Consider the following 26698-nt stretch of genomic DNA (forward strand, 5'->3'; position numbering starts at 1 on the left):
GCCCAAATACCTGGTCTTTCAGGTTTACTCAGTCACCAATTTTTCTTCTAAGGCTTCCAGCAAAAGCATTAGATAGGTCTTCTAGTAAGTGCTGGACAGGGATGACTTTGCACTTTGGGGGGAAGAGATGATATGGGTTCAAAATAATTTGATAAGCTGCTACCAATCCCTGCAGGCAAATTTATCTATTGTCAATATTTTCTTTAATAGCAAGCAAGAACTGAAAACAATTCTCATCATTTGCATTTTGAAAGTATTTTCTTTTTATTTTTTGTTCCTAGCATAGTCTTTTGTGTTACTTTTGTGTGACTATAGTTTTATCCTTTTTAGTCATGTTTTGTTACCTTTCCACAAGGTAATTCCACACAATAATTCCACAAAACTTCTGTCTTTTACCTTGTTTTTATTATTATAGGAATACTTACAAATTCAGGCAGAAAATGATTTGAAAAGCATGACAAGTAGATTGGTATATGTAGCATCTCTACACTATAATGATTTCAATTTAGTTATTTCAAGTTTGCAAAAGTAAGCTTTAAAAAAAAATAAACTGAAATTCACACACACACCTCACCCCCCCACCACCACTCCCACTTGACTGTGGAGGCTTTTTCTGTCTTATTAGTTTTTACTTTTTGTGGCATTTGTTTTTTCTACAATGCTATAGCTTTATTTTTCCGCTTACTGTTTTAACACAGAGGAATTGCTTGGAATGTCACTTCTAATTTTAACTGTCAGTTTAGTTCTTGACTTGATATAGCTAATGGCAGATTTCTATATCCCCTGCCTGCCCCCAGCAACAAATCTCCTATTGTAAAACCCTTTCATAATGACATGCTTCCACCCCCCCCCTCAATGGTACATCAAGTCAGATCTACAGGAATGTAAAAATAGCTCAAATGTGCCACTCCAACAGTTTTAAAAGTTCTTCAGTGCTCTCATTTTTTGAAAGTTTCTTTTACTCCCCAGTCCAAAGAAAAATGGCAGGCTGGAGTCTGAAATAAAGTAGTTACAAATTCTAGTCGCAATGTAATTTATCAGTTTGGTGAAGATAGTTAGAAACAACTGAAATAATGTACCAATGTAATTTCAAATACTGTGTGTTTCCCTTGATGCTGTAGAATTTTTTTTTTGTTTTGTTTTTTTTGTTTGTTTGTTTTTATGCTTTCTAATTCCAAATATATCTTACTCTATCAGGAAACTTCTTTATGCAATGTATGCTTCAGATTGCTCATGAATCTGAAGCTAGGTACTTGAATGATGGTTGCCAGTTTAATAGCATTAAGCTTTCTTTACATTAAAAGGAACTATCTACAATTATGCAGGCCTGACTATGCAGTTAGCAGACACCTGCTCATATGCTTTGGTATGACTATCTCTTCAGTTTTAGGCTTGGACTCCACAGAAACAGGGATATCTTCACTACTCTGATTTGAAACACGTGGCAGTTAAAGTAGACAGTAGTGGATTTAGTAGTGCAGTAGTACTGTCGATTTACAAGAGCATACTGATAGCAAAGCTCATTCAATCATTTAACAAAGTGAATTGAAATGGTTTCTGCTAATTTCTGGTTTTGGTCACTTTTCTACTTTATCAATTTTACTAGGATATTTAGGTTAGATTTATGAATCATTTTAATTCCCTCTTCAAATCAGTGTGTTAAAACAATTTCCTGATCTGAGTGGTGGTGGGATCTCTAGAATTTGTTAGAATTTTAAGGAAGGTGTAATAGTGCAAGGTCTAGTTGTTGTTTGGCATTTGGATTGGTCCAGTAAGTTTTTTGTAACAGTCAAAATTACCAGTGGTAGGAAGAAAAAATAAAAATATGTTGGGTTGTAACACATTACTACAGATCTGATTTTGATCCTGTTTGCCATGCATAAAGGCTAGATCATTGGAAGTTACCCTTTTATTAAAATCAAAATTAGAAAAATAAAACAATAGCTAGTCCAAATAAGCTCACATTATGCACTTAAAGTAAGAGAGAAATTTTGGATCTGTTCAGGCACTGAAAATCAAAGCTGATCTCTATCAGATACACATAATGGTGCCCTTGATTACAATTTTGTAATTTCATTTGTAAATAAATATCTTGTTAGCTTTTTGTGTGACAGACAGAGCATAGCTCATATAAATGATGAAAAGTCTGCAATAATAGTAATTCTGAAGGTCTTGTTCTTCAGTTTTGTGTCAGGATGTGGGAGATGTTTTGCAGCAACACCTACTTCTTTTCTGGAAGCCTTATGCTCTTTCATCTTTTTTTCTTGTTTCCCTTCTTGTTCCCTCTCACATACAGAAAAAATTAAATGTGTATCCTCTGATCACTGTACTTGATTGTGTATCTTGGAAAAGCATTCAGATTAATTAGAAGTTGCAGCATTGTTTCACTCCAGCTTTCACTGGTGTAAGGTGTGGAGTAACTTGTCTCTAAAGAGGCTCTTACGCTGTAGCATCTGCTGTCCTGAAACGCAGAAAGCTTGACATACTCTGAACCATCCTCTCTAGTGTTTGTAGTTACCGTTGTATGTCAACTACTTTGTGAGATAAACCTTATACAAATTCTTGTTGATTATACAAATTCTTGTTGGTAGTTATTTTTTGCTAACCATTTGCCAATTTGTTTGTATTATACATATGTCTTTCATATATAAATCCAAAGATCAAGCCTTGGCAGCTATAGCAAACTACATGGAAGCTGTTATTCTTCATTCCCAGCCTTTCTGAATACCTGACTTGTCTGAAAGCCATGCAACAGGGAGTTGCTTGTCTTTGTATACTGACAGGCTTCCACTTACTACAGGCATATGTTTTGGAGGAAACATTAGATCTAGGCAGTTGTCATGTTTGCACGTTTCATCTGTGGGCCGTGAATATCGGCAGGGGAGTTGAGTATTTTTTGCACTGTCTTGGATATAAGTCTTTCACAGACTCACAGCTGGGTGTTAAACTGTCTCAGACCTTTGTTAACTTCTGAAATGAACCCCTTCTTTTGGTCATAGCTTTTCTGAAAGACTGCCAGCTCTTGAAGGAATGGGCTGCATTACCTACTTTTCAATTGAGGGTTATCTGGGAGACTGTATCAATGTTGAAATCTTGCTTCAAAATCTGAATAATCAAAATAGTTATGAGCATCGTTGCAGTGCAGAACTCTTTCTAATTAGTCAACTGTTTGTTGTTTTAATTATTATTGCCTAGTTTCCCAAGGTGACTTCAGCTGTTGCTCATAAAGACTTCCTGTATTTTACTTTCCCTGGTAGAAGCTCAAAGAATGCCTCACATGATAGCACCTGAGAATTTGCTCTGGGTTACCAAGTATGCTTAACTTGATGGTTTCTATAAATTAAAAAGCTCCCAGTGTAGCACTTGTATTTCTCCCCAGACTCACTGCACTGGTTTGCTACTTTCCTTACTTTTTTTCCTTTCCTTTTCCAATCAATTAGCTGTTCTTCAGTCTACAGGACAATATATCCCTTTTTAGCCCAGCCCAGCCTGAATAATATTTCAAAGAAGTCAATGTACAAATGGTTTCTAAATAAGTCTGATTGCTTTTTCTTGGCTTATTAAACATTCTCCCTTGACTTCTGGCATATTTCAATACAACATCATGTGCTTTTTTCCCCCCACTCCTCTGTTTTATTTTAACCTTTTGTCACCTCTGGGTGTTGATTTATGCTTTAATACTGGGTTTGGAGTATTCACTTAAGTGGTAAAAGGTGTGAGAGAGGGAATAAATATAGACCTTTTCTGGGAAATCCTTGTTAGACTTTCCGAAATGTTACCTGTTTGTTACTTGTCAGTGTTACTGTAGTCTTACAGTCTTACTCTATTAATTTTTCACTTTTTTGCTTGTGAAGAACAATGTCATTATTATGTAAGTAAAGGTTCTTTTTGTGAGAAAATGCAGGATCAAGTCATCCATTGAAAAATGAATGTGAAACTCTTGGCAAAAAAGGTTTTCTGATTCTGGCAGGCCAAATAACACGGCATAAATGCAGAGGAAGAGGTAGACAAGAAAACTTGCATATGTAAGGCAGATGTTATAAATATGAACTTTTTTATTGGGTCATTTATTAAGTGTCAAATATGAGGAACTAAAGTTTAGTCTTTTGGTAAATTTGGTCTGCAGTATGAAAAATTTTTCATCTTTAGAAACACTTGGAATAAAGAAGTACCTGAAGAAGGAATGTTAAAATAAGAATTTACATTAATCCCTGCAGAATCTCACTGAGGTAGAGAATGAGCTCTGCAACATTCATGTTGGGAACCTGAAATGAGAAAGTGTATGGGTGCATGTTCTAAGGGTTATTTGCTACCAGATGTTAGAGATAAAAAATGGATAATAAAAGTTTTAAGAGAAAAAAGATTAATTCTGAAGGAGTGATTAATAGCTTCACTATTCTGAAAAATGAGTCACACTTACTAAACTAAAAGAAGAGTCTGCATCTTCTCTGCAGAGCACTCACAAAAAATGATAGTGGTAATTTGTATCTTATTGCACTCTGCAATAGGTCCATATCAATTAATGTCATAGGAATTGTATAGCTAGAGACAACATCCAAAGTTTCAAGTGATGATAAAGACATCCCTTTTAAATAAAAATTCAAGAGAAATGCCTCCTGTAAGTTTACATGTTATTTCATTTGCTTGGAAGTATCCTACTCTTTGAATAGAATTTGACATTTAATTCAGCCTTATTAGTAAATATAGAAGTCAGCATAGGCTGGGCTTGCCTGATTTGCTTAGGAATGAGGTGGCACCTAAACTTTTGAATACCTACATTATGAAAAAAAACCCTAACTACTGAGTTCCTTTTTACTCTGTTTCCTGCATGGTCTCTTCTAATAGTTCATTCCCATTATAGCTCATTGAGCTGAAGTAGGATGGCACAGATCAGTAATTAAAGAATGCCGTATCCATCTGCCCAGTGACTATTGCGCTTTGTTGTCTGTATATCTACGTGTTGGATTGACTGTGAACAGCCAAACAGAAGGACTTCCCAGTGAGGTTCCAAATTCTAACATTTTGTCATCTTTATGTCTTGCAGAGTTTTGAAGCCTCTGAAGTGGTAATCCTGGAGCGCTGCTGGGTTGTGGAGTTCAGGAGTAAAACAGATGTTTCAATAGTTCTCAGTAAGTAAGACATAGCTCAATATGTTTAGAGTGAATTTTTAATTTCTGTCAACAATAATGATGATAAACACCTGCACCCCACCCCCAGCATTGAAACTTTGCTAAAAGCTTAGCTAAAATATATCCTGTTGTTTGTTAGATGCATACATCTAAATACTGTTTGTCTCTGAATTCATGCTGAAAAAGAAAATTCTAAAACCTGTTGTTTTACTTTTTCTAAAATCAAGTGAAAAATCATAGGTCATCATCTTCCTCTGACAACAAAGGTTCTGTTTTGTTAGGTGTTACTTACAAAATGGGGTTTATGTTGATGCATAGCCAGCTCATCTTATTCTTGAATGATTAGTCATGGCGAATGTCCCTATTAAATAAGGGGGTTCCTGCTTTTGTCATCTCCTATCAACTCTTCATTAATAAAATTGTTTAAAACAGTAGAAAAAAAATAGTTATTTCATAGACATCAGAATCATTATTTTACTGGAGAGATTTTATGGGGAGAAATGCTGACGGAGTTTTTTTCTGCAGGAACAATTTAAATAGCCATTGTGGTAGAAATTTTGTATGATGTGGATTCTTTCTGATAACACTGCAGAGTTTTGAAGTCATTTCATCAATTTGCCATTTTCTGTTAGCTGTAATGGTCTAATAGCAGTTTTGGTAAGCTAGTAAAACTAGGTACAGAGGACAGAAGGTCATTTGTGGGCTTGATGGCCAGCTTTACATTTAGTAGAAGTTCCTACCTTCTCTTTATTTTTATACTCACTGAAATCTCCAGTCCACTGATACAGAGAAATGATTACTTGTTTTGAGATTTGCTTTTTTACTTATAGAAAACTGCTTAGCAACTTATTTATAGCAAGTTATAGTAATTTTTAAATATTGCTAAGAATCCTGCTTGCCCAGCCTGTTCTGTGGAATTTTACCAAGGACTACTGTGTTCATCAAAACAAAGCAGTTCACTGTGAAAATCTACCAAGGATTAGAATGTTCAGCAAAATAGTATGCTTTTGTCCTTGAGTAACAGGTGGCTCTAACAAGTTGGAATTTTGCTAATGATTAAAGATAGCCATAGACGAATGGTAGAAGTTCTATTGGTTCTCTTAGATAAGACAGAAAAATAAATCAGCTGGAAAACACTCTTGTTATTCAAGAAATTGGCGAAGAGAATCTGTGCATGCTCCATGGAAAAAACAGGGTGAGAAAGACTACGAGCCTTCCTCCCAAAGACCCCCGAAGATGACTGCCAGGAGGCGATGCCCAGGTGCAAAGATGACATAAACGACTAACATCGTTCTAACTAACCCAGCCCTACTCATGCATATGTATGTTTGTGTTATGTAACCCAATGAATATGGATATCCACACTCTATAAGTTTTTGGTAAAATGTGATGCTGGTGTGCAAGCTTTGTGGAGAGATCCCCTTGCACCCCGGCGCGGGAGTAAACATACCTGCTGTATAACTCTATTCGAGTTGCAGAGTCTCCTTTTCCATGAATCACCACTTCAAGGAAAACGGGGTATTAATTACGCTTTTTTCCTCACTTGTTGAAGTGATTCTAGTGTTTTGTCACGTTTGAGAAGGCAGTGACTTCAAATGTATTTGTTGTGTGTTTTATCCTTTTCTGAGTAGTATTCTGGGGAATAGCTCAAATCATGCATCTTTAGTAGCAGAATTAAATTTTGTGTCTTGTGCCTGATGTTGAGGCACTGCATCAAAAAGGACTTCCTTCTGGATTTGGAAGCATTGCTTTGACAAACTATAACAGTTGTATGATTACCATTGAGTCTGAAATTGAGACTTTTCCAGTTATGCCCTTATTGATCCCAATTCATTGATTGGAGTCATCGGCTGTACGAAGTGGTGATGTTACAGTTTGAGTATAAATACAGTCATATCTGTTCGTTTCTGGCACTCCTTTTACAATGCTTGAACATAATGCTGCTGAGCTGAACCAAGAATACAGTTGTAATTGCTGACAGGACTCTCAATTAGCTTTGAAGCCTGCAAACAGGACAGTTTCTGTGGCAGCAAGACTGGCAGGTTTTAAGTCCAGAAGCTGGGGAAGTAGACAGCAACGAATACTGAGTAAGCACTTCAGGCTGCCTGTGGAGAAAAATAGACTGTGAATATGTGTGAAGGAAAAAATATGCATGCATAGTTAGGAACAGAAATTGCTAGCTGAGAGACAGACAATCCAAAACAAAGTTTTTGTAGGCCAGCAGTGTGATTAGAGGTAAGGGTGGCATTCTGACCAGCCTTTAAAAACATATTAAAAGAGAAAAAAGAAAACAGTACAGAAAACTGCAGGTGTGAAGAGCCAACAAATGATGATGGGTAACTGGGGCACAAACAAAGGAATGCAGCAGAATATAGAGAAAGGAACAAGACAGGTAGAGGAGAAATGGGTTTCAAACTTGACAGTTTTCCTGTGCTGGAGAACAAGGACAACAGTCTGGCTGATGATTTGTTGAATGGGAAAAGAAAAAGAAAGCCAGGCTATTATGAGATATTAGAACAAAACTGAAGACAAATGAAGATGATACTGTGTACTGAGAGAGGATAAAATACCAAAAGAAATGAAATAATAATCCATGTACTGTAGGAGAGAACAAAATTCAGAAGATAAAATGGGGGAGAAAAGCAAAACTCAGGAACTAAGACGACAGATCTTTGTCAATGGGGGGTTTGATCATGAAAACCTAGCTGCATTGTCACAAGAATATACCCGCTGGTTGTTGGAAGCCAAAAAAAGCTCTAAAATGTCTGTCTGGGGCTTTAAAGAATTCAGGTGGAAGCAGGATAGGAAGACATACCTGCTGACAGTATCAAATTTCTTGTGGAAGAGACAGAGGAGATCTGTGCCAGATCACAGCAGAAGCTCTAAGGAAGGAGGTGGAGTTGATCCACAACTTGAGGAGTGGCTAGGAGGAGACATTTTCTTCATCTTGCAGCCTGCAAAAAAGTCAGCTGGGTGTTCAAGTTGGAACCATGGGAGGGGCATTTAGAGTGAGCCTTTGGCCAGTGATCTCCATCTTTCTCTGAGTGAATCCTAGGAGACATGAGTAAGAGTGAGAAATTAAGACTAACTGGGATATTTAAGAAAAGAATGTAATAAAGTGCAGTGGAGTTAAACATGGAAGGAAAAACAAGGACGTTTTCGTGCAACATCTAGTGATACTGTGGAGCTGATCATTGCCTTAGGGTGGCGTGGGCACTGAATCATAACGGGAGTACAGAAGAAGTCAGGCAGTCGCGGCAGATAATCCTGTCAGTGCTTCCAAGTGTAGCGCTCCCAAAGGTTTCTAAGCGGACCATGAAAGGAAGCGGAAGGGTTTGTTAGGTGAACTATCATTCTGTATTGTGGCTGGTTGCTTGCGTGCCCTCATAACATGAACTAGTTGATATTAACAGAACAGATCAGACACTGGTGTGAGATGGATCTGATTGGAGGTGGCAGTTCACAGGAGTGTGATTCATTCCTTAAATCCTAGAAGGTATGATAAGAACATTTCAACTCTTTTGTCCAAAAAGATCTTAAACCTGGAAACTGCTGCCGTGGACTGAAACGTTTGAGCAATGCAAATGTTAATTGCTGTGCCTTGGATTCTCCTCAGTAATAACCACTGTGTTTGTGCCATCTAAACTTGTACCTTGTACAATACAAACAGGCATTGTAGCCTCACCAGACACAGAAATATATAGTCGTACCTATTTAGAGAATAGTTGTGTGTCTGCTGGATCTTATAAACCCTGTAGCTACTCTGCTGGATTTACGTGCCCACGTGGTGGCAGTGGGGGCGGCCGGACCCTTCTAGTGGCAACTTGGGGAAAGTGTATTTTGGAAGGAGAAAAAACACTTCCCAGCAGTGAGGAGTGAGGACTAAAAAATAGTGAGAAACAGCCATGGGAGCACTAGAGTGAGAGAAGGTGGAGGGGAGGGGGGAGGTGCTCCAGGTATTTGAGCAGAGATTCCCGTGCAGCTCCTGGAGAGACCCCAGTGGAGCAGATATTTCCCTGCTGCCTGTGGAGAGGCCATGCTGCAACCTGTCTAAAGTGGGGGGAGGAAGGAACAGCAGAGAGAAGCTGTTATAGACTGACCATACCCCCCACCCCCCCCCAAGCTGTTTGGGGTGCAGGGAAGGTAGTGGAGTCAAGAGTGAAATTGAGCCTGGGAAAACATAGGGAGTAGAGGTGTGGGGGGGGAAGGCTTTTTTTCTCCCTAGTCAGCACTCTTTTAATTTACAATAAATTAAATAGTTTTTCCCAGAAGATGAGTCTGTTTTGCCCACGATGGTAACTGGTAAGTGATCCCCCTGTCTTAATCTCAACTCATGAGCTGGTGCTTCTTTTTTCTTCCAGCCCTGTTGAGGATGGGGAGTGAGTGAGCAGCTGGGCGGGTGGCAGCCAGCCAGCCACGGTCAACACACCACCCTGAATTTGCATCAGGCTTCTAAGTGTTCTGTCCACTTCCAGATGTGTCAGTGTTTGAGCAGAAGATGCAAAAAGATCACAACCAGGAACAAAAAATTTGTGTTAACTTTGGTAGCTTTTGGTCACCGTTAGTTTCTCTGGAATAGGGCAATTAGAGCTGGGTGGCTAAATGTCTTAACCTGTCCCAAGAGCCTTCTGAAGTTGACCACTGTGTTGTACAGGGCCTTGTGTGGATGATGGCAAAGAACTCTCTGCCCTCCTTTCCTCCATGTGGTGATGTACAACACAAAATTAGGAATGAACACAGGGGACACAAGCACAGTGAAATGAAATTAGATGTGAGAGATAGCACTCAAGGACTGCCTTCTGTTAATCTGTAAATGTCTTCTGTTTTTCAGGGTAAGAGATTCCTTTAAGACTGTATTAACTGCATTAGTGTGTGTGGTCCCTTAGTGAGAACTAGGAAGGTAAGAGCTCTAACACCCAGGTAGGGCTGGTGAGGTGTGAAGAGGAAGGGAGAGAACAGAGAGTTTAAAAGACAGAACTTTGAATGTAAGGTCACAGTCATCTAAAACATATTGCAGGGTATCAGGAAAAAATAAGAAGTCCTGTATATAGGAATACCCTGAAGACTGCAAGCATTCCCTTTTGCTGTTTGTAGTATAAAAGCCACCCAACTTGGAACTTATAGTTTCCTTCAGTAGTAGTGGCTTGGAAAGGCAGGTTGGTATCACTCCCTCTTTTCGAGATTGGAATAACTGAGGCATATGCTAAGGTTACCCTTGCAGACATAGGCAGACAATCTCTGAATCCTGCCTTTTTATAAGGTAGACTGATGGTCCAGCCAATGATGTGATATACTTGCTTTCAGCAAAAGCAGTCTACTGCTTAGCAAAGGCCTCGCTTACTACTTTGGATGAATGTTGGAGTGTTTCTGTTCAGTGATCTTGAGATACCACTGTGATATTTAAATATTTGTGTGGTCTGTCTTGCTTCCAGCCTAGGTGTGGTATTTATTTAATGAAAGGGGAGAAGCAATGTGGCATGTGTGAAAGCCTGCAGGTATTAAAAGAAACAAAATATTATGCTGCAGTAGTCAACCTGGGGTATCACACTATATTAATTTCAAATACCTCAGGCTCTTTGTGAGCTTCTGTGGGGACTTAAATGGAGATTATAATGGTAACTTATATAAGTTTATTCCAGCATTGCAAAATTAAAAAAAAAATCCCAACACTGAAGATAAAATTTTTAATTAAATTCTTTATCTTTGATTGAAAATTTAACTTCCAAAGAAAGATGAACATAGCATCATGAGTAACCATGGCATGATTTCATCACTACTAATTTGAACATGAAGTGCATCAGCATATAGAATTCAATCAGCTTTGTGAATTAAAAGCCTCTGATGTCTGTATTAGAAATATCCTGCAGATATAATTTACGTATCAAAGCTTCCATTCTACTTTTGTTACAGCATATGGTGGTTAGCTGTGATGGTGCTTTATATTTTAGAGTGTCAGTGGCTTATTGATATTCCCAACCATTTCCCACTGCTGAGAATTACTTTTTGCTAGTGTGTGTAAAAAGAGAGAGACAACCTTTAACCTTTTGAACTCTCTTACTTTGCATATTGGCACAGGAGAAAAAAAAAAAGTGATCCTCTAGAAAAGAAGAGTCTGTCATCCTAGACACTGACCATGTGCTTTGTACATGTTTTTATTTAAATCCTGCCAGTAATTTCATTTATACTGTGTTCAACATGATTTTATGCTTATAACTCTCATCAATGAAAATAAAGGAAACCATAGAGTCAGTCTTCCTGTCACTTTTACCTATTTAGTAAAATAAAACAATAATGCCTCTTAAGAAAAAAAAAAAAAAAAGAAAATCAATAACAAATAAAAATGCTTTAAGACCAAAGTGTTCCCCCACCCTACTCTTGAAAATGTTTGTTTCATTATTTTATATTTTAAAAGCCTTTCCATTGAAACTGCAGCCTTTTGAAAGACAAGGGTCAACTCCTGTAACTGCCTACAGATTCTGAGTGACTCATTTCTTTTTTCTGACTTCACAGAAACCCAGGTTTCGGTGTAAGAGATTATGATTAAAGTTACAGTTAAGTACACTTAAAAAAATTGATGGACATCATTAAGACACTTTTAACAAGAAATTTATTTTCATTTTAGAAACAACTGAAATATCAAAGTACTTGTAGAGAAAAGAGGCAATTGCTATTGTTAAATTGAAAAATTTGGGAAATTTATGTTTTATTACGAAATAATGGGAACAAAAAAAAAGGTTATCTGAGGATGATAGGACTAACACCAAAATACACTTCTGACTTTAGACAGCTGGGTTAGAGTTGAAAAGGCTTGCCAGTGCCACTGGAGATATCTCAGCTTCTCATTATGCTGTTTCTTTATTTTACAGCTGTCCTGTTTGAGCAGGGGGGTTGAATTCTTTATTTGAGGTGCAGAAGCCCTGTGAAACCATAACTTTCTACACTGGCTTCTGTGAGGGAAAGGCTTGTTGAGATCACGCTTCAGTAAGAGTTGGTGAACAGAGTCGTCCTGATCGGAAAGGCTCTGTGAACAAATGTGTTTGCTTTCCACTGCTTCCTCAGCTCTTCCCTCCAGTTGAATCTCTGATAGTGAAATAAGGAAAAGAAGCAAGGTGGGCAAGCTGCTGGAAGGGCTGTTACCTGCTAGTGAGGTATCTCCACTTAAGAAGGTACCTGAAGCAGTACAGCCACTGGACCACGTTAGTGTTCTGTAACGTCAGTGTAAGTGATGTCTCTATTTCTGCTCACTTTGTGTGTCAAGGGATGGGAAGTCAAGGGTTTGAACACAGTTACACAGTGTGAAAGTTGGGGTTTCTAGACTACAAAACTTCCCTTCAAAATATGTGCATAGCGACACTACTGGCCAAGTGCATGTGAGTTTGTATAGTCTCGAGTGCTATATCCACCTGCTGTAGAGTGAACACAGAATGCTCTGCTACAGAAACTCTTCACACAGATTTCACCAACGATGCCTCAGTGCTGGCTTGCTTTTGAAGCGTTATCCAAGTGTCAGTGCTAACATTTAGAGATCACTTTGTGTGTTAGAATTAGTAATATTTTACTTTTTTTTTTTTTCCCCCTTCTTGTTTTTTTCCCCCCTCCTGAGGCTAGTATATGTAACCATTGATTTATTTTCAACTGGACAGATCAAAACTGAACTAAAAGGATAGAGAAATAAGAAAAAACATTCTGATAGCTGGTTATTTATTGCAACTGCAGACTAGTGTTTAATGGCAAATATGAAGAGCATGTTTGACATTTTTAGATTTACTCTTGTAGTAGTGTAAGTAATACAGTAGTAGTACTCTTAAGCACTCTGCTAGGTTCCAGGAAACAAATGAGATGGCTTGGGAAAAGCTGAGGACAATGCTTTGGAAATTGTTGATTTATAGATAGATAGTGATTTCAATTAGATGTCTACAAATCTATTGTCAGGACAAAACTATGGGGTAGCTGTAAGTTCCATCAGTATCCCAGTGTCTGATTTCAAAGTCTTTCTCTTTCTTTCTGTTTTCTGAGTTTATGCAAGCTATCAAAATGTCCTATGTTGGTTCTTGTAGCTATGTAGACCTTCTTCAGGTCAAGAAGCGATAAAGATAGAACTACATATCATGGTGCTTTGAATTTAGGGCTAGCAAGTTGAATGATTCAAAGAAAATCATTGTAGTTTACTATGTGAATGTCTTCCCAGGGTTTATGCCACTGAACTTGAAACCCCACTGGGGATGTCCAGTACTAAGATGAAAATTACTGTTCTGCTATTGCAGATTCCCAAGCAGATAGCAAATTTTCTTAGTATTGTATGTTCCTTATTCTTACATGTCCTCTTATTCAAAAATTATATCATACATAACAGTATGTATTCCTAGTTTTACTTCTTGTTGAAGTCAATAGTAAATGTTCTCAAAAGTTCAGGATTTTTTTCTAAAACTAACTTATGGTAACTCATGTCAGCAATAACAGCATAACAGGATATTTCTATACTTGTGTTTTCGACAGTAGCTCCTTAATTGTAAAGTATAAAATGCTTTTGGCCACCCATAAAATACTTCCACGTGTAGGATGTTTCAATAGAAACATAATTCTGCTGATATGTCCACCACTCACTTGAGGCCTTCATTACATTTGTGGGTTTGTTAAATTTTATTTTCAGAAAGACTCGTTTCAGCTAAGTTCTGTCTCCCTACAGAAACTTGGAACTAAGTGTCTGAGTTTGTTAGGGTTTACTGTGTGCAGCTGATTCAAAATAATAGTCAACATAATCTGGGGAGAAAAGAGCAAAGGGATTATGATCTTTATTATATAAATAAACCCGTGTGTTCCTTTATTGCAACAGACATTTTGTCCAGTGTGCAATTTGGACGTTGTTTGTGTTTCTTCTAGTATGTGAACTTGTTGTACATAAACATTACATACATTGAAAGGGTACAAGAAATACATAACGCACAACTGTTTGTTCTGCAGAATAAAACTTTCTACATTTGCAGTGGTTAATATTTTTCAGGTATTATCATATGCTTTTCAGAATTTTATTTAGCTGTCAGAGTACTCCAAAGATCTAAATATAGCAGACTGTAGTGTTTTGAAGTGATCGTTTAGAATGAATTTCCAGATCTCAAAACCGGCACCTGTTAGATCAGAATACAGTGAATTATGCCCACTCCTACTGCATTTTACTATCCATTTCTGGTTCTATGCATGTTAAGGGTGATTCAGTATGCCTTTTGTGCTTGACAGTCTGATTTCCACAGCTAAGAGGTAAATATAGATAGCATGATTTCAATTGCAAAACAGAGATTTCCTTCCAAAGCAGGTGTGTTTTATCTAGCTAGTGGTAGGATGTTGCAAGACAAGATCACTGTTCCTATTTACATTTAAAAATAAAGAGCAAAAAGAAGAGAAAACCTTGATATATTTGTATTTAGGTTGCTAAGCGTTGGCTGACAGCCTTTCCTTCGTTATCTTGGATATCTGAACTGCTTTTATTAAAATTGTCTGTGCTTTTAAGAGCTGAATGGTATAAGCAGGTGTTTTGCATGACTGTAATTTTTTTTTAATTTTTTTTTTTTTTTTTTTTTAAATTAGAATGACTGCTAGTTAATTTTGATCTTGATGCTGGTTGACTATGTGCCTCTTTTTTTTTTTTGCTTTTCTTTTTTCACTGATAGCTCTAAAATACTATGAAATGAATTCAAACTTCTGAATCACTGAGGTCAGTGACAGAAGGGAGCAGACCACTGTGCTGTTGCAGATCTTACCAGAGCAACAGAAAAGTTATGACCTCTTCAAATTACCAATCTTTTTGAAGGTTACTGCCCTCACGGATCAGATGTAGTAGAAGATCACGTGAGAGCTTACAGCTGAAACTTCTATGTATTTAAATTAATCTTTGACAAACAGTAAACCTCAGCTTGTTCAGGTTTGGCCACTCAAGTACTATTTTATGTGTAAACAAGGATCTGATGAACAACTGCAACTCCCTTGGATTTTAAATATTCTTGTCTCAGCAACTGAATACCTGGTTTTCTGACTGAGCCAGGCTAGAGTCAAGGGTTTGAATCCTTATTAGCACTTGTTAAATTGCCTGTGAAGCCAGAAAGACATTTCTCCGCTTTCTGCACTTCTTTCTAGTCCTTCCTCATGAATTCTATAGTCCAACTTGTATGTGAAATTTTATCCAGCATTCTTAGCAGTAGCTACAGCCACACATTTAGATTTCCTTAGATCCACCCCCAGACAAAACACTTGTCCCACCTCTACTGGGATTTGTGCCAGCACAGTTTTAAGAGGCTCCCAGACTTGAGGTTCGCATCTCTTGTCCCCTCATAACAATAAAAGCAGTTAATTCGAAGTGGCAGATGCTCAGTTTATGAAGTGCAAACAGGTTTAGAATAACATGTGGGTAGGTGCCCAAGGCTAGATACTCAAGCTAGTAGAAGGTAATTTAAAGTTCATTTTGTATTAAAACCAGTTTCCTATGTTATTTGGATTTTCTAAGTGAGTATGAAAACATTTAAGTGTTGTGTTTCATCTGGTAATATGATCTATGGCTTATTTAGGTTAAAATGATTTTGATGTCCAACCAAATACTTCAGTCCTGATTAATGCCATAGCACAGGTGTTTTATAGAGTTTTATGTTTTTAAATCAGTTGGTAACTTCTTTTAAAGGAGCATTGATTTTCTTTTTCCCAGTTTGTTCTTCTCAGTGTGTATCACACTAAATGTCACATTGAATTTGTGACTTTCTGAAGCCATCTATACTGCAGAATTTTAAATGCCTAAGAGGTGTTTTTTCTTCCTGTGCTAATCTTAATCAAATGACTGCCCCTTGCTACCTGGATTCCTTGGGAGCTTCAGCTTTTTCTTCCCTCTATTTTCCTTTGCTCTTAGAAAATTTGATCATTAAACTATTAGATTTCAGGCAGAACAGCAAAGGACATGTGGATAGTAATGAGGTCAGATGCTCTCACATACAACCTGTTGAGTCTTCACAGAGGAGCTATGTCATGCTAAATTATCTGCATGTGTTGGTGAGCAAGGATGAATTAGAAGCTGAGCATAAAGTAGCGCTCTAATAGAAGAAATGATGGACACATTCATTCTGGTGAATCCCACTATCTGTCAGAACCATGTCGTCTGCCCCTGCTAAATCAAATTCATGTTCAAGTTAGCAGCTCTGATAGCTACCTGCTAGACTGCAGAATCTGTGCTAAAAAAGGATTTCCCATTTTGGTTTGATTCTGCCACCTAGTTTAGCAATATGATAATTGCTTTTGGAACCACTCTGTGGGTAGTCTTAGTACTGCACTGAGTATGAAAGAACCGGGGTTTGATTCAAGAGGTGGTTGGGGTGCATAGTTCTGTGACCATGGAAATAAATGTGTGTGTGGTGGTTTTAACTGTGTGTGACATGACTCTTTTCATGGTCCCCCTCTTGAAACAGAGTTCCTAAAAACTGTGTTTATTTTTTCTGAGTGCAGAGTTTCAGAGCGGAGAACCGGATCTTTACCTTGAAGCTGCATCTAAGCCAGATTGCGAATCTTGGGCTGTGGCACTGGGAGAGGCAAACTCGGAAGGTTTGCAGAATAAAATTCAGCAGCTCCGAAGGCTGATCATGGAAATCAAAGAGGAGAGATCGTCAGATGAAGCACGGCAGTTTCTCCCGTCATCCCAGGTAGACAGTCTAGGAGAGCTACAGTTTACGAGTAAGTGCATATACTCATTTTATTGAATCGTGCAGTAAAAATGGCCTGCTCTCTGTAGCAGTACACGTATTGTCACAAACAGGGTACATGACGCTTTTTAACTTCTTACCTGACAAAGTGCAGTTGTAGAGGAAGTAAACAGTTGAATATTATCTTTAAATGTCGTTACTTGATATATTCTGCTTTATGCAAATAACCTTCAGGGGAACAAATGTGCGATTGCTGTGTTTCTGACTTTCTACTCTGTTTTCTTCATGAGACTTTAATATTTCTAACTAAACAATATCTTTTTCTCCTTTTGTGTCCTATATGAACATATGTTCTACTATTTAAAATATAGTCTGATAACGTTGATAAATATATAAAGCTTTGGTGATACTTAAATTCCTATCACAAATTTGTTCTTTGTGATATAAAAGCACTCTGAGGATTTGAAAGTACGTAGCCATATGTTGAATCATGTTTCGTGCACAGGAGTCTGGGCACCTTATTTCAGTGGCCCAGTTACTTAATCGAGACTGTATCCAGCATATTCATAAAGGTGTTCCAGACCAATATGCTGACTCTGCTAGTGACAAAGTTCATCTTGGAAATTCGTTATAACTCCATTTAAAAAAAAAAAAAGATCTTATTTATTACTTCTTACTGACCAAGTCCTTTCTAAGCTCTGCAGCTGTAATTTTTCTTGCACAGACTTGAATGATTAGCTATAATAATGAGAACAGTGTGAAACTAGACAGACCTATTCAACAATGTCAAGTTTTCACAGAGCAAGAACAGCTATAAGTTTCAGGGTTTTATTTTTTTGTGTGTGCTTTTTTTTTTTTTTTATTACTTTTAACAAAAATCTTGCATTACAGTTCATAAACCACCTTGATCCTTCCCATCTGACCAATTTCTTCAAAACTGGCAAATATTTAATAATGCTCACTGGAGACAATACATAAATGTCAACAAGAGAGTTTAATTGCAACAAGGTTCATTGATACTGTAGCTGTGATCCAATTACTTCCTGCAGAGGGTGAACAACTCACTGTTATTTAACTATTCTTCCTACGTTTCTCTCGTTGCAGTTCTCTGGTTCACTCCTTTATCCTAGTGCAATAAGAAAATATTGTCCTTTTCAGTAGAATATATACTGGAACATAATTTCACAGTGGAGGGAATTAAAATGTTCTGTTGTCCTTAGCAGATGAATTCCTTTTCTCATGTACAATTTTCCAACAAAAAGAAGTTGGTTTTATTGCTTTATGATTTCTATGTATGTCAGTAACATAGTAGTGATATGTTTTACTATATTAACCTGATTGACACACTTTCACAGAACATGGTTTTTGTTTCCATTTTCAATGTGATGACATACCTATTTAAAAATAAGTGGTTAGATGTAATATTTTTCAAACAGATATATAGTTAGTAGTTGTGATCGAAGAGTATCCATCCACGAAAGGTTAGGATTTTTTTTCCTTAATTTCCTTTCCCAGTGTCAGAAAGTTTCTATTAAAAAGAAAGGAGTCGTCTTCAACAGTAGTCGCCTTTGTCAGGCAAGTGTTTTATGCAAAGGACACTTTCACTCTAAGTTTGTAACATAAAATGTTACTCCAGTGGCAACTGCAGATAGCTTGAGGTATGGATTAGGCATGTGGAAGTTTTACTAGGTATTAAAAAGCTAGACATTAAAATAAAAATGAATTGCTAATTTTTTTTTTTTTTTAACCTTAAAAGGTATTCAGAGAATTGCAAATGAGCCAAAGCTGGAGTTCAGTCTTGGTAAGACACCATTTTGACTTACTGGAATTGCAATGGCCTGCGTGCATGTGGAGTGTGTATGTATAGTGTTATACAACGTAACATGTTACCTGTTTTAAAAAGGCAGATCAAGGCTGGCTCCTTTAGGTAGTTGATGTGCCTGTGCATGTCTTTGAAACGCTGACTTTAGATTCTTAATTGGCTGAAATGTAAAAGATCTCTTGAGTTCTCTAATGCTATGGTGCTTGCCCAATAGCATTGTGAATGTTGTTTATAAAATATTACTTATTCAGAGAAAAGCACTGTACCTTTAGGACAAACTCTTATTTAAAACCATTGATTACTATTTTGTAGAGGAGTCAATAGAAGCATTTATCTGATTTTCCCCTTTTTATACTTAGTATAATTAATTAGTATGAGAACTATATATTAGTATAATGTACAAACTTTGTTTCAGGAGGCGTTCAGCTCAAGCCTCCCTTGTTATTCAGAGGTATACAGCATGATTAAGATTGCTCAGTAAGTCAAGCAAGCTAATTGAATGATTATTATTTGTGATACAAGATAAAGGTGCACAATATTTGCAGCCCAAACGGTGCTGTTTAGAAAAGCTAAAGGCTATATGCTGCATGCATTCTGAAATGACTAAAACTTGTCCAATTTGTTATGATTTTTGCATTCATATAACCTGCTAATATACATCGCATGTTGTACAGCTGTACACTGAGAAACTTTTACTCAGTGCTATTCAGTATCTGTTACATTTACTCTGATAGAAACACTTTAAAGCATCTATTGCACACATAGGGAAATAGAGACATTTGTAAGAGGGGTGTTTATATAAAAATCAAACTGCGCTATTTGGAGAATTTTAAATTATAATATCTACAAACAAATCTCCATCTGAAACCCCACAGCACAGCAAGCAAGATGGCATCAGTGACATTCCTGGAGGTTCTTGCCCCTCTCATTCTGTCATGAGTGGCCTGCTTTCTGACCCTGTCCTTTGAACTGGGTTACACTTGGCTTGTGTGCTGCTGCAACTATGCTGCTTTAACAGCTGATACCACAAAGCTGGATGTGGTTCTGTCTGATACAATCTTTTTTAGTTTCCCTTAATTATATCTGGGTAGCTTTACCTATTTGCCTTTTAAAACCTAGACATTTATAGCATTACAAAAACTTTGTCAAGTATTTTTTTTTTCCATGGGGACTATTTCTGCTGATATTGTTAAATGTTGGCATGGAAGAAAGGCCTAGTTCTCTGTTGAGGAATTGCCATTCTATAATAATTATTAAGAGCAATTTTAACTTTTCTGTGCCTTCCTATATGCATTTTATAGGTGATTTGACTGTTGTATTTGGCATAGCTAGTCATTGTTATGCTCCAGTGATAACAAACTCCCAGAATGGCCCTGGTGTGGTGTAGGATCGGGGAAAGGTGCTACAGGTGGTGACTGCAAATTAGATGAGCTGTACTTCAGGAGAAGTTGTTTTCAGTGATAAATGTGCCCCAGCAGGCAGAAGTGTAAAAACAATGTAGAGCCATTTTCAGACTTGTCCAGGCTCATGCTGGATGGAGCTCTGTTCACTCATGGTGTCAGTATTTGTATTTTGTGTTTGGTTGTTTCTAGTGGGAATTTACGTTTTGTGGTTTGTTCTGCAGCATTATTGATTGAGTCCTTGCAGCGCTGTGAGTGATCTTATACATTGACTTCTGCTGCTGCTCAAGTAACACATAAGAGTAACAGCGTAAACCTTTGGGTTTTGAGTGGTATTTCTGGCCAGTGTCTTAAGTCAGGGGTATCTGGCAGCGTAGGCAGCTATGTAAAGCTGATTCTTCGTGTCTTGATCAAAAATAATACTAAAAGTTTAAGCATAACACGTTTACATGAGGGTTATCCACCTTCAGTGACTGGGTGATCCACAGAAGACTTCAATTTTATCATCACAGTTATCCTTGTTACTGGAATGCCAACATACACATGCTTCCTAGCTCCAGCCATGCCGCTCACCACCACTGGGATACTCATAGGTGTACTCATAGGATGCCTCTTGCTAATAAGCGAGACAGGGACAATTTATCCAGGAAGGAAGCATGTGCTGTTTGGTCCAACCAGCCAGCTGAGATACCTCTCGCAAGGGCAGCTGCTCAAGATGCTGTCTGTGCTGTTCCCCTGGTTACTGGTAGGGCTAGAAGGGACTCGCACTCTGGCAGGCTGCTCTGTGCATCCGGGAAACATGCTGAGCCCGATAGGTGCCCCTGGGCTGCTGGCAGCCCAGGGTTGCCAGTTGGCTGATCGCATGTTTTGAAGGCTTGGTTCCTCTCAAATTAAAGACTTGGCAATTAGCTTTAGCTAATCAAGGACTTTAAAGAGTTCTCTGAGAGATAACTCAAAGCATGGCAAGCAGGGATGAGAGAGATTTGCTGCAAGGAAACACACTGGTGCAATATGTGCCTAACTTAGGTAACCGAATCTTAGGACTCTGTAGAGATGTTTCAACTTGATTAGTCTGGTCTTTAGCATTTAGAATTTGGAAAGCAAATCTAACAGTTAATAACATATAAAGCTGGTCTCTAGCTCTGAAAGAATGGCTTATATCTATTTTTTTTTCATGAGCGTTATATAAACAATAGTAAATAGTTAAATAGTGCATATATATATATATATGCAATAGACATTTGCTTATATTGGTAGGTATATACACGTTTTTAACTATATTAAAAATAATTGTCAGATATCTCATAATTATGTATTGTAACTCTTCTGTCACTAGTTGGTCAATAAATAAAACTCAGAAATTGAACTCTCCAGTAACTAAGACAGAATATATCTTTTTAATAACATGTGGATGCTGCCTAATATATAAGTTTTATTTAGGGATAGTATATCTAAATACTGATCTTCAACATTTGAAGTTCTGATAACTAAATTTTGAAATAATTTTTTTTTAAGTCTTGCTTGGGGCTTGTATTCTGTTGTGATTGCTAACTTGCTGCATTCTGTATCCATTACACTCTGGAAATTGTTTTATAGAGTATCCAAAATATTGCCTTCTTTATATTTTAATTTTCTGTAAAATTTGTAGGGTTTTTTTGTTTGGTGGGTTGGTTTGGGGGGTTTTTTTGAGGTTAAAGCGAACAATAAAACTCTTCTTGAATTATAGGTTTTCACTGCAAAACACTCAACATCTCTTGGAGTGTACCCGACCTTGTAAGATTCCTTATTTTGGAGTCAGAGTTTCCTTTAGAGTAAGATTTTTGATATTTATATTCTTGAGGACTCTTGGGAAGTATGGCTGGGTTTTGAACCTTGTAACTGTGGGGAAGCTTTACTTTTCAAACTTGATTTGTTGTTCGGCTTTTCAAGTCATTCTGTTCTGCATGCTGTTTTATGAAGCACTAGAAGGTAGCACGTCAGTATGTGCAGAGTGCTGAGTAGAGAGGAGAAACAGAGAAAAAGGAATAAAAACAGATCCTGGGTATAAATTAACAAACTAATCTAGCAAACAGTGAAGCTGATAAGAATCTTTCCTAGGACTTTGAAGTGGACCGGGTTAGTTCTTTTATACATGTTAGTTTTGGAGTTACCATTCTTGGTTGCTTCTTTAAAATATCCCAGCCCTTGAGTCCTAGATCTAAGTAAATATGGTGCAGGTTCCTGACTTCACATTGATTTCAGTGTAAGTGTTTGTGATATGTGAACTTAGCTGAAGTATGGGAAATAAATTATATACTGTGCGTACTGGTGAACACTGTTGTGAAGTTTTAAAGAGCTTGCACCTCTAAATATATTTACATTTACTTGATGATGACCTGACAAAGCACCACAAGAAAACTCAATAATCAGTAAAATGAGGGATCAGGGCAGAAGGCACAGTTGGTAGTCAAACTGCTCAAACACAACAGAGTAATGAATGTGATGTTGTTACGGAGAAATACATTTGAAAAAGTAGTCTAAAAGGAAAGTTGTTTGCTCTCTCAGTGCCCAGTAGAATTAATTTTGACACATTCTAGTGTGTTTGAATTTGTGTAAATGATTAGACTTGTGAAGAGAGAGCAAAGGATATTTCAACTGTGGGTGTAGTATAATAATCTAGATAACTGAATAGGAAGGAATGTCTCTGCACATGTTGTAGGCATAGTCAGGTACTAATTTTAATGAAAGCACCTGTCTGGCATCTCCAAAAGCTTTCAATTTCTTGGAAAGTATGTTAGGACACTGAAGTTTGGACTGTCTTACTGTTGCATAACCTCTAGGTACTTTTCAAGTTATGTCCTTTTACAAAAACACATTAAATAGCGCACAAGTGATAGAAAACTTCAGCAAGTAGTTGAAAGAATTAAAATTTAAAATCTTTAAGGTATTTTTTTCATTAACCAAATAGCGTGTTGATACTAGAGATGTCTACCTGTGAATGCAGAATATTTTATTGTTCACAGTCTTATTTTTCCTAGAGTAATAGTGTGATGGCATCCCTTGGAAAAGGTTTTGAAGCTGATTTAACTCTACGTAGTGAACCTAAATGGTACATTGATGGTGCTCAAAGCCCATGACTAAATGATTTTTCCAATTCTGAAATATAATCAGGAGCTTTTTCAGCACCAGCTGTTCCTAGAAGAGTGATAAGGAGAAATACTATATTTATCCATACCACAAACTTGGAGTCAGAGTCCTGATCCTAGCAGAATTTTCCCATTTAACTCAGTTATCCTTCTGCTTCATCACATTACAGGTGGTGAATAACTGATACTTTGTTGAGTCAGCCAAAAAAAAAAAAAAAAAAAAAAAAAAAAAAAAAACCAAAAAACACAACAGAAAAGCTATCATCACACTTTTGTGTAGATTTAAAAATTTCTCTATGAATCAAAGTGGAAGTGTCACTTTATGCTGAAGGGTGTTTATCTCTCAAAAAAGGTTGTGTTGACCATGTTAGGAACAATATTAGGAAAAATATAAAAAGGAAGGTTGAGTTTGGGCTTTTTAAAATTTTACTTTTAAATTTCACCCTTTTTTCTGTTGAAACAGTTTGTCAAATTTTACATTAATTTGTTCTGATCCCACAGAAATTGAATCTTCCACCAAACTAGCTAGTCGGGTATTTTGCCTTGTTTTATTGATTTCTATTTGACGCTGTTTCTTCCCAACCACAACAAAAATTAGACAAAAGACAAGTTAAATTGGACAGATGAAATTAAGGAAGTAGAAAAGGTATCGTGATAGGGAAGAATGGTCTTTTTTCCTCTGGGAACTCTTTATTGGTCTTCTGCCTGTTTTGAGACTTTTGCACTGTATCATAAGATGCTGTAAATGCATTTTATTCTTAGCAATTGTATGTTGCTAGGATGAACTTTTTTTGACAGAAAGGATCCTTCCAAAGAGGTAGCAGTTTCAAGCCCGGTGTAATAGACTGTGTTGGCATGTTTTGAGTGGGTTTGATTTAGGACTTGTCATGTTTTTGAACTAAGTCCTAGAGGAGTTTCCTTTTTCCCTTCACTTTATGCAGGTGGACTTGAGCCATTGTTTAGTTGCTTTCAGTGCAACAAGTGAAACTACCTCCCAAAAGTGTCCTAAGGTAGTGAATGCCTATCACCTTTCATGTCATACTGTTATCTGTCTTTTGGCAGAGTTTGATGGTGGAACAGGGTCCCACATATGGAGCAAATTGATAATGGGGATTACCTAGAGTTGAGTGATATTGAATTGGTGACCCCTGAGGAGAGTGAGCTCTCCTCACTGTGCTTCTGCATTCTGGGGTGATCATAGTAAGCTTTCATTATATGCAGACATTACGTGAACAATGCTGAGAAGTGATTTGTGGATGGATTTGCCAAGACTCTACATTCTTCCTTATCCACCTCTCCTCCCACAGTGTTTTATCTGTTGAGAAGTTTTTTGGGGTTCTGTCATAGACCTTTCCAAACTGAAAGTAACTTGTTTTTATAGACGGCTTCCTGAAGCTCTGCTCCTTCATCATTGTACACCCCTATAAAAGTAAAGCATCACTCCTGAATTTTCCATGCTACATATCCTGTCAGAGAAAAGGACTGTCTTTTTCAGTGGTATGGCCAAAACAGTCCAGATATTACTGTTATGACTTAGTAATTTTAGTCAATTTTTATGTAGTAAAATAGTTGTTATGCCACTACTGAAGTAATTAATAATACAAAGGGAATGTTTTGGTATGTTTTTTCCTTTAAAATTTTAGCTTCTCTTAGTCTTGTATGACTTCTGTTATGAGCATATTCAGCATGTGTCTTGCAGAAGGTTGTCTCATTCCATTTGATAGTGTCAGCCTGCATTCTCTATTTGTCTTTTCAAATTAATTCATTATATTCTGCCTCACTTTATACAGAATGTATTACACCATCATGGTTTGCTAACGTACAGTGTTCACTGTATAAAAGCCTCTTTTAAGAATGTGTTATATATGCAGGGAAAAAATTTTGAAAAAAAAAAAAAACCAACACAAAATGAGGGGGGGGGAAACACCAAAAAGCTCAAAACCAGAGTCCTTTCAAAAAAACTCATATCCTTGTTAGTTTTTTCCAGATATGCTGGGTTTGAGTTCTAGAGAATTAGGCCAGATTTTTAAAATCTGTGTCTGTAGGCACTACTGTGATTTTAGAAATCTATCCTTCAATCCCTTAGGGCAGGAATTGTCTTCATTTGCATTGCAGCTAGAGAAGTAGCATGCTGTCACGAACCTTAAATATTAATCTGTACTAATTGTATCGCTGAATATGCAGAGACTCAAAAATCCCCAGTAATGAAACTTTGGGAGATGTTCAGTTAGTGTTCTGCCTGCTTCCAGCACATTGAGAGAATCTGAAAAATTCTCTCTATAATATAATATACTTTACAGATAAAATATATTTATTTGTAGAATATCTATATCTCCATATATAGAGTAATACAGGTATCTGTAAGGAATTCATGCCCCACTTCTCATGGGCAGGCAGGTGCTTCCCCATCACCAGGACTGCAGGGCTCCCTCACACATAACAGTAACTTGGGAAGACAAATGCCATCACCCCAAACATCTCCCCTTCCTTCTTCTTCCACAGCTTTGTATGCTGAGAATGATGCCATCTGGGATGGAATATCTCTTTGGTTAGTTGGGGTCAGCTGTCCCAACTGCATCCCCTTCCCAAATCATTGTGCCTCCCCTCTCAGCCCCCTTGCTGGTGCAGTGGGGTGGGGTGAGAGGCAGAAAAGGACTTGACTCTGCGTAAGCTTTGCTCAGCAGTAACTAACCCCCACCTGTGTTTATCAATAGTTTCTCATCCTAAATCCAAAACAAAGTGCTATACTAGCTACTAGGAGGAAAATTAGCTCTATCCCAGCCAAAATCAGGGCGCTGCTCTATGTATGTATTTCATATATATGAAAACGTGTTTCATTGCTGACAACCCATTATATCTAGCATAGCATTATTCATTGTTAACTGTGAGTTATCTACTTAGTTTCTGTGTCAGTAAAAAGTAATTCATGATAGAAGTAGTCATAGAAATATTTTCAACTTGTTGACATCCATTGCTACTTAATGATATTCATTAAGCAGCTTTGACTTGTGTAAATTCAATTTCTGTGTAGGTTATAAAGATAAAAATTCTATATTACACCATGCTATGTAGCAGTTAGTCACCACAGTGAGCTCATTAAATGCAGGGATGCTTATTTGCTCTGAAGTGGGCCGGAGCACATGATGAACCAGCATGAGGGAGTAAGTTATTACTGATTGAGCATATTCCAGTATGATGGAGTTACAGGAATCCATTGATGTACTGATGTGAGTATTAAGTAACATGAGTATGTTTTGGGGTATCAATATTAGTAAACCCAGGTGCAAGCTGGGTTTCAAGGAGTTTTCTTCCATTCTGTTCTATGAGATTTTAGTATCTTCTGTTTCTGGACACTTTTGCTTTTAAGAAAAAAAAAATTGTATTTGAACTGCCATGAGAAAATTAATGACAGCCTTTTAAATACAAATGTGTGTAAATTAGGGCTGTGACTAAGGGAAACTTAAATCTTAACAGAATAAAGATTCTCCCAGCAACTCTCACATGTTTTGATGTAAACACTTATCTAGAGATAAATTTTGAATAGCTGTGG

The 26698-nt window shown here is 37.3% G+C and overlaps 1 protein-coding gene across 4 annotated transcripts in view; it reads left to right on the top strand.

Annotated features, from left to right (window-relative positions):
• INPP4B (inositol polyphosphate-4-phosphatase type II B) overlaps positions 1 to 26698 on the top strand; it is a 332198-nt gene that overhangs the window by 112707 nt on the left and 192793 nt on the right. For all 4 annotated transcript variants that reach the window (XM_026866972.1, XM_026866970.1, XM_026866969.1 and 1 more), the window contains 3 exons: positions 5045 to 5129; positions 16608 to 16832; positions 18558 to 18602. In XM_026866972.1, the coding sequence (XP_026722773.1) occupies positions 5045 to 5129; positions 16608 to 16832; positions 18558 to 18602 (355 nt within the window). The remainder of the gene's footprint in view (positions 1 to 5044; positions 5130 to 16607; positions 16833 to 18557; positions 18603 to 26698) is intronic.

This window comes from Athene cunicularia, unplaced genomic scaffold (assembly GCF_003259725.1).
Source record: "Athene cunicularia isolate RWA unplaced genomic scaffold, athCun1 SCF_1, whole genome shotgun sequence".
Classification (NCBI taxonomy): domain Eukaryota; kingdom Metazoa; phylum Chordata; class Aves; order Strigiformes; family Strigidae; genus Athene; species Athene cunicularia.